This window comes from Meriones unguiculatus, chromosome 2 (genome assembly GCF_030254825.1).
Source record: "Meriones unguiculatus strain TT.TT164.6M chromosome 2, Bangor_MerUng_6.1, whole genome shotgun sequence".
Classification (NCBI taxonomy): Eukaryota; Metazoa; Chordata; class Mammalia; order Rodentia; family Muridae; genus Meriones; species Meriones unguiculatus.
In genome coordinates this window covers 177287407-177300774 of record NC_083350.1, presented here as the reverse complement: position 1 = coordinate 177300774, position 13368 = coordinate 177287407, and the positions used below count along the sequence as shown (strand labels likewise).

Genomic DNA, 13368 nt, shown 5'->3' with positions numbered 1-13368 from the left:
TTTTTTATATTTTGAACTATAGTTGTATATATGTAATATGTTTAATTATAGATATATGTAGCATATATAAATTAATATATATAAAAGTTTAACTCATATAAATAAGTTAAAATATATATATATTTCTATTTTCTTAGTCCTTTACCTGTTTAACATGTTCATTTGTTTGTTTTTTTACTTTCTTGATTAGTTGTTTCTTGAAACACGACTTGACTTTGTATACTTTGAACTCATGCAATCAGGTGCTCTTTATCTCACATTCTTCTGCCTCAGCTTTCATGTGTTAGGATTGCAGGTGTAAACATACATCTTCTCTTAAAAACTCTTTGGTTAAAATAAACAAACATCCACACAGTGAGAGTTTTCCAATCTCTTTGCAGGATGTTTGTCATTGCTCCTTTCAATGTTGTTGATCTTCACTAGACAAAGTTGATATCTAGGCAGGTGTATCAACTCTTCTCTATAAAGTCTCGCCCATGCTGATCTGTCACTAAACTGTTAAAATATTTATTAACAATCTTTTTTCTTAGATTATTTAGACAAAATTTGGTTTTACAAATAAAGTTTGCACTGTTCCACACTGTGTTCCAAGTAATAGAACAGATTTTTGTTTTAAATACTTTTGAGCATGGTTTTCATTTGACTACACAAAGAAATCAAAATAAAACAACTTTACAGGTAACTTGGATCTCACAAAGCCTTTTATGGTGTTGAAAAGAGATTAAGTTCACTGTTTATCTCTGTGCCCTATTTTTTTATTGTTTTTGAATTTGTTTGGTTTGTTGCTGTTTAACTTCTTGAATTCTTTATATATTCTGGATATTAGCCCTCTCGCAGATGTAGGGTTGGTGAAGATCCTTCCCCAGCCTGTACCCTGGCATTTTGTTCTGATGACCGATAAAAGGGGGTAGAGAGCTAAACAGAGAATTCTCAATAGAGGAATACTGAATGGCAGAGAAACACTTAAAGAGATGCTCAACATCCCTAGTCATCAACGAAATGCAAACTAAAGCGACCCTAAGATTTCACCTTACACCTATCAGAATGGCTTAGATCAAAAACTCAAGTGACAACACATGACAGAGAGGATGTGGAGAAAGGGGAATTCTCCTCCATTGATGGTGGAAATGTAAACTTGCACATCCATTTTAGAAATCAATTTGGCATTTTCTCAGAAAATTAGGAATAGTGCTTCCGCAAGATCCAGCTATACCACTTCTAGACATATATCGAAAATATGCTCAAGTACACAACAAAGACATTTGCTCAAAGCATGTTTGTAGCAGCTTTATTCACAATAGCCAGAAGCTGGAAACAGCCCAGATGTCCCTCAGCAGAGGAATGGATGCAGAAATTGTGGAATACTACTCAGCATTTAAAAACAAGGGAATCATGAAATTTGCAGGCAAATGGTGGGAACTAGAAAAGATTATCCTAAGTGAAGTATCCCAGAAATAGAAACACACACATATATATATCTATATCTATACTAGTAATATATCTATATTAGTAATATAGATACTAAATTGTGTACACCTAAAGAAGTTAATCAAGGAGGAAGACCCTGGGTAAGATGATCAGTCCTCACTCAGCAAAGCAAACTGGATGGACATCAGAAGAGGGAGAAAACAGGGAACAGGACAGGAGCCCAACACAGAGGTCCTCTGAAGGACTCTACCCAGCAGGGTATCAAAGCAAATGCTGAGACTAATAGCTAAACTTTGGGCAGAGTGCAGGGAATCATATGAAAGAAAGGTGAGATGAAAGACCTGCAGGGAATAGGAGCTCCACAAAGAGAGCAACAGAACCAAATAAATTGGGCACAGAGAGTGATACTCCAACAAAGGACCATGCATGGAGATAACCTTGAACCCTTACACAGATGTAGCCCATGGCAGCTCAGTGTCCAAGTGCTCTTTGACCACCTGCCCCACCGGGGGAGGGGGGGTGGCACTACCTTACCAGGTCACAAAGGAAGACAATGAAGCCAGTCCTAATGAGACCTTATAGGCTAGGTTCAGATAGGAGGAGAGAAGGAACTCCCATATCAGTGGAATGGGGAAGTGGCTTGGGAGGAAAAAGGGAAAGAAGGATGGTATTGGAAGGGTATGAGGGAGGGGGCTACAGTTGGGATACAAAATTAATAAATTGTAATTAACAAAAATATAAATTAATTTTTTAGAAGAAGAGATTAAATTCTTAAGTTTAATTGAATACTTTGTTACTCTTTTGTGAAGGTTCTTTGATGATAAGACAACCTGGGAAATATACAAGCAGTTCCTGTGGGGTCCAGCTTTTATGGTGACCCCCGTCCTTGAGCCTGTATGTATAAACATGTTTTGTATTATCTAAATGATATAATTTTATTTCAGATGATCTCAATGACTTTCTTTTTCATTTCCAGTTCAGGGACAGTGTGAATGGCTATGTCCCCAATGCTCGGTGGTTTAACTACCATACGGTGAGTTTTGAAAGAATTTTGAGAATTAAATAAACACAAATATATCATATTTGGTTGATTTATTCATAAAGTAATTTATGCATTTGTTTATTTCCCACTTAAAAATTCAGAATGAGTTATGTGCATTTAATTATAGTTGAATCAAATTAACATTCCCTGATACAATTAATATAGTCTCCTTTAGTGTCTTATGCAGTCATGTTTTGTTCTAGCAAAGAAACAGAAAGGTGTACTATATTACAAATATCTGCTGCCTTTTTTAGATTTCCTCAGCCTTTTAATTAGTCTATATTAATTGTGCACATTAATGAGTTTCATTACACTTTCAAACACACAGAGAATGTATTCAACCCTAATCTTCCAGATTCCTTCTCCCTTTTCTTCCTTCCTTTCTTTTTATTTATTTATTATTATTAGTTACATTTTATTAAATTTGTATCCCAGCTGTATCCCACTCCCTCATTCCCTTCCAATTCCAAGTTCATGTCAGAAATAGTCCCGGTTCCCCTTACTAGGGTACCCACTTGGATACTGAGCTCCCATGGGCTACCTCCGAGCAGGGGTTTTAGGTTATATCCATACATGGTCCTTGGTTGGAGAAACAGTCTCATAAAAAATATACCCAAATATATTTGATCCTTGTGGAGCTCCTGTCCTCTCCAGGTCATATTGACTCCCCCTTCTTTCATATGATTCCCTGCACTCTGCCCACATTTTGGTTATGAGTCTCAGTATCTGCTTTGGTACACTGCTAGGTAAAGTCTTTCAGAGGCCCTCTGCAGTAGGTTCCTGTCCTGTTACTTGTTTTCTCCTACATCCAATGCCCATCCCATTTGTCTTTCTAAGTGAGGATTGATCATCTTACCCCACGTTCTCTTTCTTGTTTATCTTCTTTAGGTGTATAGATTTCATTATGTTTATCATATCTTATAGGTCTATATAAGTGAGTATATACCATGTGTGTCTTTCTCCTTCTGGGATACCTCACTCAGAATGATCTTTTCTAGATCCCCCCATTTGCCTGCAAATTTCATGGTTCCCCTGTTATTAATTATGGAGTAGTATTCCATTGTGTAAAAGTACCACAATTTCTGTATCTATTCCTCCATTGATGGACATCTGGGATAAGAACTAAAGAAGTTAAAAAGCAATAACACAAGCAATGCAATTAAAAAATGGGGTACGGAGCTAAACAGAAAATTCTCTGTAGAGGAATATAGAATGGCAGAGAAATACTTAAAGAGATGCTCAATGTCCTTAGCCATCAGAGAGATGCAAATCAAAACGACCCACCAGAATGGCTAAGATGAAAAACTCAAGTGACTACACATGCTGGAGAGGTTGTGGAGAAAGGGGAACCCTTCTCCACTGCTGGTGGGAATGTAAACTTATACAACCACTTTGGAAATCAATCTGGCGCTTTCTCAGACAATTAGGAATAGTGCTTCCTCTAGATCCAGCTGTACCACTCCTAGGCATTTATCCAAAAGATACTCAAGTACATAATAAGGACATTTGCTCAACTATGTTTGTAGCAGCTTTATTTGTAATAGTTCTGTCAGTTTTTAAAGTGAAAAATTCTAACACTTAATTTCATAAGTGTGCCTTCTTACATTTTTGCATTACTGATTGTTATATCTCGTTCCTCTTCTTTTTCTCGTTACCAGGGGGAAGATATAAAGGTCAGAGGACAATATCAAGTCTTTCCAGCTCCTTTTGATGAAATCAGTCTACATGTCCGAGGAGGTTATATTCTACCATGTCAAGAACCCAGTCGGAACACACATCTCAGGTACATTAACTCCTTTTAGAACTGCAATTCCTCGTTGTAATATGTCCAGCTCTAAAAGTCAGTGGTTAGAAATGACCTGAGCTTTTCTGCCTGCGATCCTTCTGTGCAAACGTGGGTGCTTAGTCATAAATAGAAGAGATGGCAGAAAATGAGACTTTTGATGAACTTCAGTTTCCCCTGCTACCTCATTCCCCTGGGATAACAGAGAGCCATCCTGGTAGATGTCACACTTGGAGCTTAGAATCAGTTAAGCATGCACTAACCTAGGTGAAATGAATATTTTGTTATGAGACTCAAGCCATCCCACTCATCCTCAGCTTGGAAGTAGACACACTGTCACTTTATTATAGTGAACAGTAAACATAATAACCATTAGTAGTAATTCATAGAATTTTAAGATCCTTTCTTTCAATATCACCTGACTTATTTGTTTAAAATGTAATTTCAAAAGAAAAGTTGCTAGTATCTCTCAACATGAAGTGAGCATGAAGACTCATGTAAAATTGTCTTCCAGTGTTACATGCCCTTCAGAAGTAAGGCTTTCCTGAGTACAGGCCAAAACGTAATGACCTCTCTAATATGCATCAGTATGCACAATGAATACTCTGCCTTTTGAGTGGCTGCTTAAGCAAGGCCATCATCTTTTTTTTATTTTTAACTATGACATGGAAATAACTACAACTTTTAAAAAGCATTATTAATTTTTGAGGCACTGTCTTATATAGTATAAACATGTTTTGAACTCCCTATGAAGCAAAGGATGACCTTGAATTTTTGATCCTCCTGTCTCTACTTCCTGAGTGCTGCTCAGATTGTAGGTGTGTTCCACCTTTACTTAGATCATGTAGGACTAGAGCTCACACATCCAGGATTTCATAATGCTGAGCAAATTTTCAGTCTAGCAACTGAAAACTATATTTTATAAAGACTTTCTAGAATACAAATCTGTATTGTAGAAAGCTGATAGGAAGGTATAGAGGTTTCAGTGCCTTTGCCATTTTCTTTTCTTAAAAAAATAATTAAATTAATTTATTTATCACATTTTATTCACTTTGTATCCCCTCTGCAGCCCCCTCCCTTCTCTCCTCCTAGTCCCACATGCCCTCCCTCTTCTCCTTCTATGCCCTTTCTCTAGTCCCCTGACAGAGGAGGACGTCCTCCCTATCTATCTGCCCCTAGCCTTCAGAGGAAGATGGCACAGCCAGTCTTGATGAGACCTGAAAAGCTACGGTCTTTGTCATTTTCATAGCCTCTTTTTTAAAAACAGTCCCACCATATTTGGTGAACCTGCTTGGACCCAGCAATATCATCCAGTGTCAATAGTTTATACCAGGGTTTGTGTCTGCTCTTTTATGATCTGTGGTTTTAAGCAAGTGAGTAATATCACACAGAGCACGTTCATCACTCTAAATAGCCTTTATTTTCTACCCACTCAACCTCATAGAACTCATGGCAATGAACTGAGCCTTTAGCATTCACCATTTGCATGTCATAGAATGACATGTTTTTGGAATTACACAGCCTGTAGCCTTTTTGGTTTACTTTCATTCATACTCCCTGCATCTCTTAACATTTTATCTTATTTATTTATTTATATCACTGAATAATATTCAATTTTATGAAGCTTATTTGGGAGATTTCAGTTTGCCTTCCATTTTATTTCACTTCCTCTATCTCTTCATTTCTGTTCTGTGAGATATTTTCTGACTTATCTCTGTGAAAATCCAGAATCCATTAACAGAGTTAATTGACTGTTAATAATAGATATTGTTGATATCACTTAGCAATATAGTTAACAACAGTTCATTCATGCACTGTCTCCCCGTGTGTGGAGGTATCTTCCATCTTCCTAAAGCCTTATCCTTTGTGAACAATAAGGGAGACGTAGCTGTTTTGAATTTTACTGTTTATATTCATAAGTTAATAAAATTTATAAGGACCCCTACTAATATGTCAACCTCCAAGGATCATGAGTACATTCTGTGGCACGTGGCTGATGTAACAGTGACTCTTTCCTTTCACTTCTCATTCTTTCCTTTGGTCACTTTCCTGAAAAGATACATGATGGCACCCCAGAGGCCATGAGCAGACACCTTACCTGCTTGGGCCATCTCTCCATTTATACACATGAATATATAATTTGTGCCATGAAGAACCCTCAGACAGGTTTCCTAGCAAGCATGAAACTCTGAGTGTATGAACTCTAGTCCTACATGAACTAAGCAAAGATGGAACATAACTGAAATCTGAGCAGCACTCAGGAAGTAGGTACAGGAGGATAAAACTCACTGTTCCTTTTTTATTTTTTATTTATTTATGTGCTGAGGGTCACAAGTCAACAAGTTAGATGTGGGACTAACATTATATTTACACGGAGTAGAGTGTAACCTATAATACATTTTAATATAATTTTCATTAGTATTTTTTGTGTTTCTTTTGTTTTTGTTCACCTTGTATCCCAGCTGTACACCCCTCCCTCATTCCATCCCAATCACTCCCTTCCTCCCTCCCTCATGTCCTCCCAACTCCTGATACTGGAGGTCTTCTTCCTCTTCCATCTGACCCTAGCTTATCAACTATCAAAAGGACTGGCTACATTGTCTTCTTCTGTGGCCTGGTAAGGCTGTTTCTCCCTCAGGAGGAGGTGATCAAAGATCCAGCCACTGAGTTCATGTGAGAGACAGTCCCTCTTCTCCTTACTAGGGAACCCACTTCGATACTGAGCTGCCATGGGCTACATGTGAGCAAGGGTTCTAGATTATCTCCATGCATGGTCCTTGGTTAGAGTATCAGTCTCAGAAAAGACCCCTGTGCCCAGATTGTTTTTTAAACTGTGGCTTTAACTAGATTTTTGTATTTGTTTTCAGAACAGTATCTATATGCAGCAGAACTGAATGTTGAATCTATGATATTCCTGCCTCAGTCTTTCAAATTCTGGGAACATGGAATTAAATATACAAGCTACTATGCATATAACTAAACCAGATATTTGGATATTTATAAGAGATAATTTATCTTATCTAAGTAAATATTAATTATTACATGTGTAAATATTTGTGCATTGCCATGCTTACCTAAAAATTAAATAAGAAATTACTGAAAATGTGAGTTTTAAAATTCTGATTTTGTTAGGAAACTTCAGAACAGTGTGTCTTTCAATATCTGTGATTACCATACCAAGACAGAAAAGAATAGTTTGTTTAGAGAATACCTTTTTAACAATTCGATGCTGTCAAACCAAGTTATTTCTCACACAGTGCTGTAGAGTGAGCTGGACTTGGTTCATAAGTAAGGATAAACTGAAATAAGTATAAGATTAATAAGCATAAACTGAAAGACATTATCAATTAAAAATCTAGAACTATCTGATTATTCTTTTCATTATTTTAATATGCAATTTATATTTGAATGATTTATATGTAGAAATGTGAAGAAACGTTAAGCATGAGGTAATAAAAATTCTATAATAAGGCTGAGGCTACAGGTTAACGGTAGAATACTGGACACACCTGTGTTTGACACTGGTACTATGAGAGAGCAATGGAGGAAAGGAGGGAAGAAGGGAGGAAAAGAGAGAATGATTAAAGAAATGATGCATAAAAGTAAGGGTACCCATACGCTTAATGTCGTTAATTACTGTGACTGAGTCCTCTTCTGATTAATGGCAATAGGTGAACTCTTAAAGCAAATGATATTTGAGGTATTTTACATTGAGTATGATGAATTTCTTTTCTGTATCTCTTCTCATTTTATAGAAGGAAACTTCCTCATTTTCTCTGTTTAGATATTTGTTTGTTTTCTTAACTTCCGTTATAATTAATATTCCTATATATCATATCAAATATTCTCCAAAAATTAGATATGGTTACATATTTCTTTCTTGTAGTCGAAAGAATCCCATGAAGCTCATCGTTGCTGCAGACGATAACCAAATGGCACAAGGAACTCTGTTCTGGGATGATGGAGAGACCATAGGTGGGTGCACTGACAGCCTGCCTTACGTCGCACGGAGTTGACGTAATCACCCGGTGTTAACTATTGTCCTTTGAAAGCGGAGCAAAAGCCTAGACATATCACTTAATGTGAAAACAGTATAATTATTGCTGGAAACAGCACACATAAAAAATTTAAAAAGCAAAGGCTCCTTTCTTGCTTTAAAGATGTTTAGTGCTTGCTTTAAAGGATAAGCTAGGTGAGTTGTGCTGGCATGGCTTACCTTTAGCAGAATCCAGCACCGTGATATTTAGGTTGACCTGATAGGTCAATGGGCTGACCATGCCACATCCGATGTGGCAGAAGTTATTTACAAACAAACAAACAAAACAAAACAACATACTCTAAGTCCAGCATATATTCTGCAGAGCATGCTGAAATAAGTTCAATCACCTTACTGTGTTGCTACTGATTTTGCTTTTCCTTTTAACATTCCATGTTGTCCTTGTTGCTGGTGTTTTTGCTTCTTATTTTTACCTTACCATGGTAAACTATCTTAAAGTTACATTATTTTAATTGTTCGCATAATGGTGTCTCAACATAAATAGCTGGAATAAATAGCTAAGTCTCTCAAAATATATGCTTTGCTCTACACTGGCATCAGGCACATCTATAGGCTTTGTTAAGAGCATATAATGTGAGAGTAGGGAAAACAGCTACTCAAGAGCTTGCCTTGAAAACATACCCAAGAACATACCTCACCTTGTTTTGTAGTAGTGTGCCCTGGCAATTCTACACTGAGGAACTGGAGACAGACTTAACTTTGGGGTGAGGTGTAAGCAGTTTAGTTTATATGACAAGCTCTGGGCTAGTGGGAGAACGTCTCCAAAAACAGTTGGAATCACTCACCTTTCACAAACACATGAAATACACATATACACACATACCTGTATGAAGACACGTACATAAGAACCTACATGTCTATGTGCATAAGCAGAAAGAAAAGTGTTTGTGGCAGAATATAAGATTTAGAATCTGAAAAATTAGCAGAAAAGTAATTTTCAGAAAATTGATGACATGAATAGACCATAATTTGCACATTCTGACATGTGTGAATAGATGTGGAATTGAGAGATATCAATTTTTAGACATTACACTAGTCCCTGTCTTTATGATATATATGACTATATTTTAATTCTGCCATTTTATAAATCCTCAGTTCTTGTATAAGTACAAGGAAAAGAATATTTAAAAAAATTCATTTGTTTAATTGTCTCACAATAGATTTCTTCACTGTACAATGAGAATAGCTACAATAATAATGACAATTATGATAATGGCAATATACATTTTCTATAATATTTCTCTTCTTGTACCTAAAATTTGCTACATAGGCTTTTGTGAGTGTTAGCAATATTATGATTATGGCAAGATAGACTTTAGATAAAGTCATGGATGTAAATAACATTTTTATTTGTTTTGTGTGTTTGTTTGACTTTAACAAGAAAGTATCAATAAAATATGGTACCATTTTTCTCTTTCTACAGACACTTATGAAAAAGATCTATATACCTTGATACAATTCAATTTAAATAAGGTATGTAATATCTTTTATCATCAATTTTACTAAATGATGTATGAAGTTTTATTATTTGTCCATCATATAAAACACATTACTTAATATACTTGAGTCACTTATTTGTTTTTCAGTGAGATTCATACTGGTTCACAGCTATGTATTTTTTCTATTTACTTGAAACTTTAATGGAGACTTTGTTTCTCTTTCTTTGACTTTATAGACAACTTTAACAAGCACTGTATTGAAATATGGGTATAGAAACAAAAACGAGATGATACTTGGAAACATTAATGTCTGGGGAAAAGGAACAGCCAGAGTCAATGAGGTTAATTTGATTTATGGTGGAAATACACAACAAGTTACATTTACTCAAGATGAAGCCAAGGAGGTGAGTGACATAAGAATGTGCTTTATTCAACATGACTGCAAAATACATGATTCTTCATGGTCATTGCCATGACTAAAGAAACAGAATTTCAAAGTAACTGTGGTGTTTGTCATTTATTTAATGTTTTACGCTCATATATTTATTTATGTATTAATATCCTCAGTAACTTGTCATACCAATCAATTTAACGGCAGCTATTTTATAATTTTCCTTACATAAAATAAGCAATATTAATTTAGATTAAAATTCTAAATTTCTCTCACCTGGAACAATTTCTCAAATACTCTTTTCAATAGTAAGATTTACTTTTGAGAGTCGAATATATCTTACATAAAAAGCCTCTGAAAATTGTTTCAAAGTCAATGTAGCTCCTCTTAGCACCATGAATATTGACATGAGAGTGGCAAGACCCTGAGCCAGACATTCAGGATTCTTGTGTGTGAGGCACACCACTGCCCGAAAGGGCTTTTTATTTTCCACTATAATTTTAGGCCTTTCCTCCAAAGTTAGTAAATATATACAGGTATTTGACCTTTAAGTTACTTTGCATCCAAGTTCTGTGAATTTATAACCAATAAGTTTGGACTTAATACAATATATACTTAAGAAATCAGCTACCAGTATTTCCTCTGAGTAGGCCATGTGTTTGTGACTATACCTGTGAGGAAACATTGTTTTCACAGAATAACAGGTTGCTCAAATTCAGTTTTAAAGAAAACTTTTGAAAAGATTAGGTTCTAATGAATTCCCCAGGATGTTAGAGTCCAAGAGAGCCCAGAGTGTAAGTTCTTTTACTTCAGTCTGAACACTTGCTGTGCTAGCACTGAAGTCTATTCTGCATGTTGGATTTACCTTGCAACTTAGAATATAGTCTTTCTACTACTTTGGTACTAAGCTACCCTAAATTAATTGCAACTTTACTTTCTGTTTTTAGATACTAATAATTGACCTGAAAAATAAGAATGTTACTCTTGATGAACCAATAGAAATCAGCTGGTCATAAGTTTGAATTTCTGAGGAGGAACTGATATCAGATCCATGGTTCACCTTCCTCTGCTTCCATCTTTCCTGACCTCTTACGTTCTTTAAAATAGAGTTATCACAGTCTTTTTCTAAATACTTCTCTATTATGTACATACAAAGAAATGTTAATCTCATTCTATGAATGCAACCTGGAGGCGTCTGCTCAGCAGGTTTAACAGCATTTGAATAATTATAATATGTTTTATGCAATAGCTAGACCTGTAAACTCGTATGCATATAACTAGAATATGCTTAAAGGAAGTGATTTTTAAAATAACAATATTTGTAATGGCACATTATATGTGATAATATATTCAATTGTGTAGACTTAACTTATTTAACAAATCACAAATTTAATCATTTTGTACAATGTATATTACATTATTACATTACAAAACAGAAAATAAAAGGTGTATAACTACATTAAGATGTGTCTTTTTTCTTTATTTATATAGCAAAATGTTTGTTTATTTTTAAAAAAATTAAATGTATTTGTTCACATTACATGCATATCACAGCCTCCTCCTTCCTCTCCTCTTGTTCCGACCCTATGCCCCTTTCTGTCCCTTTTCTTCTCCTCAGAAAAGGGGAGCTCCCCACTACCAACACATCAATTTGCATCAGAATTAAGTGCATCCTCTTCCCCTGAGGTCCAACAAGGCCCAGCAGCTAGGGAGAGAAAAGTGATCCAAGAGCAGGCAACAGAATCCATGTCACAGATAGCGCCCACCCTAATTTCTAAGGGACACTCTTGAAGACTAAGATGCCCAACAGCTACATATGTATGCGAGGCGTAGGTCCATTCCATGCTCTTCGGTTGGGGGTCCAGTCTCTGTGATTCCCCACGGGGCTAGGCTACTTACCTTTGTTGGTCTTCTTGTGGCGCTTTGTCTCCTCTGGGTCCCTCTGTCCTTAACCGGACTCTTCCACAAGACTTTCTGTGCTCTGGCTAATTCTGTGTTTCTCTACGCCTGTTTAATTCCCCTGATGTGTGGAGGCTGTAAAAGGGTTGTTACGCTTGGCAACTGCCCTCCAAGTAACGCAGAGTGACAGGGATTGGCTCTCTCCCTTGTGGTGGGTGTCAAGTTCGGTCAATTATTGCCTGGTCCTTCCCTCAATCTCTGCTCTGTCTTTATCCCTGCAATCCCTGCAGGCATCTTTATCCTTGTAGGGCTGCGGTTGAAGATTTTGTGGGAAAGTTGGTGTCTCCCTCCTTCCGCTGAAAGCCCTGCCTGGCTATAGGAGGGAGCTACTTCAGTCTCCATATCCCCTCTGCTGCTAAGAGGCTCAGCTAGAGTTCCACCAATATCTGCCCAGAAGCCTACCTCGTTGTGGTTCTCCAGCTTGTCCCAGAGCTGCCCCACCCATCTGTTTCCATCTCTCAGTCATTCCATCTGCCACGCCCAATTTCCTCCTACCTAATCCCCACCTTTGTTCCTGTTCCTACCCCCACTCTCATAGTTCTCTCTCCATCCACTTCAGATCTCTATTTTATTTCTCCTTCTGACAGAGAATTAAGCATCCTCATTTAGGCTTGTCTTGTTACTTAGTGTCTTTGGATCTGTGGATTGTAGAGTGGTTTTCCTATACTATAAGGCTAATATCTGCTTATACATGAGAACATACCATATATGACTTTCTGGGCCTGGGTTACCTGACTCAGAATATTTTTCTTTTTTAATTTTTTATATTAATTACAGTTTATTTACTTTGTATCCCAGCTGTAGTCCCCTTCCTCATTTCCTCCTGATCCCATGCTCCCCCTCTCATCTTCTCCCATGCTTCTCTCCAAGGTCACTGATAGGGGAGGTCCTCCTCCCCTTCCATCTGACCCTAGCCTATCAGGTCTCATCAGGACTGGTTGCATTGTATTCCTCTGTGACCTGGTAAGGCAGCCCAGGCCCCTCAGGAGGAGGTGATCAAAGAGGCATCCACTGAGTTCATGTCAAAGACAGTCCCTGCTCCTATTACTAGGGCACCCACTTGGATACTGAGCTACCATGGGCTACTTCTGTGCAGGAGTTCTAGGTTATCTCCATGCATGGTCCTTGGTTGGAGTATCAATCTCAGAAAAGACCCCTGCACCCAGATTTTTTGGTTCTGTTGCTCTCCTTGTGGAGTTCCTGTAACCTCCAGGACTTTCTATCTTCCCTTCTTTCATAATATTCCCTGCACTCTGCCCAAAGTTTGGC

General features: G+C 37.1%; 1 protein-coding gene across 1 annotated transcript in view; it reads left to right on the top strand.

The window, feature by feature from the left end:
* Si (sucrase-isomaltase) overlaps nucleotides 1-11599 on the top strand; it is an 89933-nt gene extending 78334 nt beyond the window's left edge. The window contains exons 42-48 of the mRNA XM_060378437.1: nucleotides 2238-2322; nucleotides 2405-2461; nucleotides 4129-4253; nucleotides 8140-8228; nucleotides 9734-9783; nucleotides 9986-10153; nucleotides 11088-11599. Of these exons, the coding sequence (XP_060234420.1) occupies nucleotides 2238-2322; nucleotides 2405-2461; nucleotides 4129-4253; nucleotides 8140-8228; nucleotides 9734-9783; nucleotides 9986-10153; nucleotides 11088-11156 (643 nt within the window). The 3' untranslated portion in view covers nucleotides 11157-11599. The remainder of the gene's footprint in view (nucleotides 1-2237; nucleotides 2323-2404; nucleotides 2462-4128; nucleotides 4254-8139; nucleotides 8229-9733; nucleotides 9784-9985; nucleotides 10154-11087) is intronic.
* Nucleotides 11600-13368: the final 1769 nt, after the last annotated feature.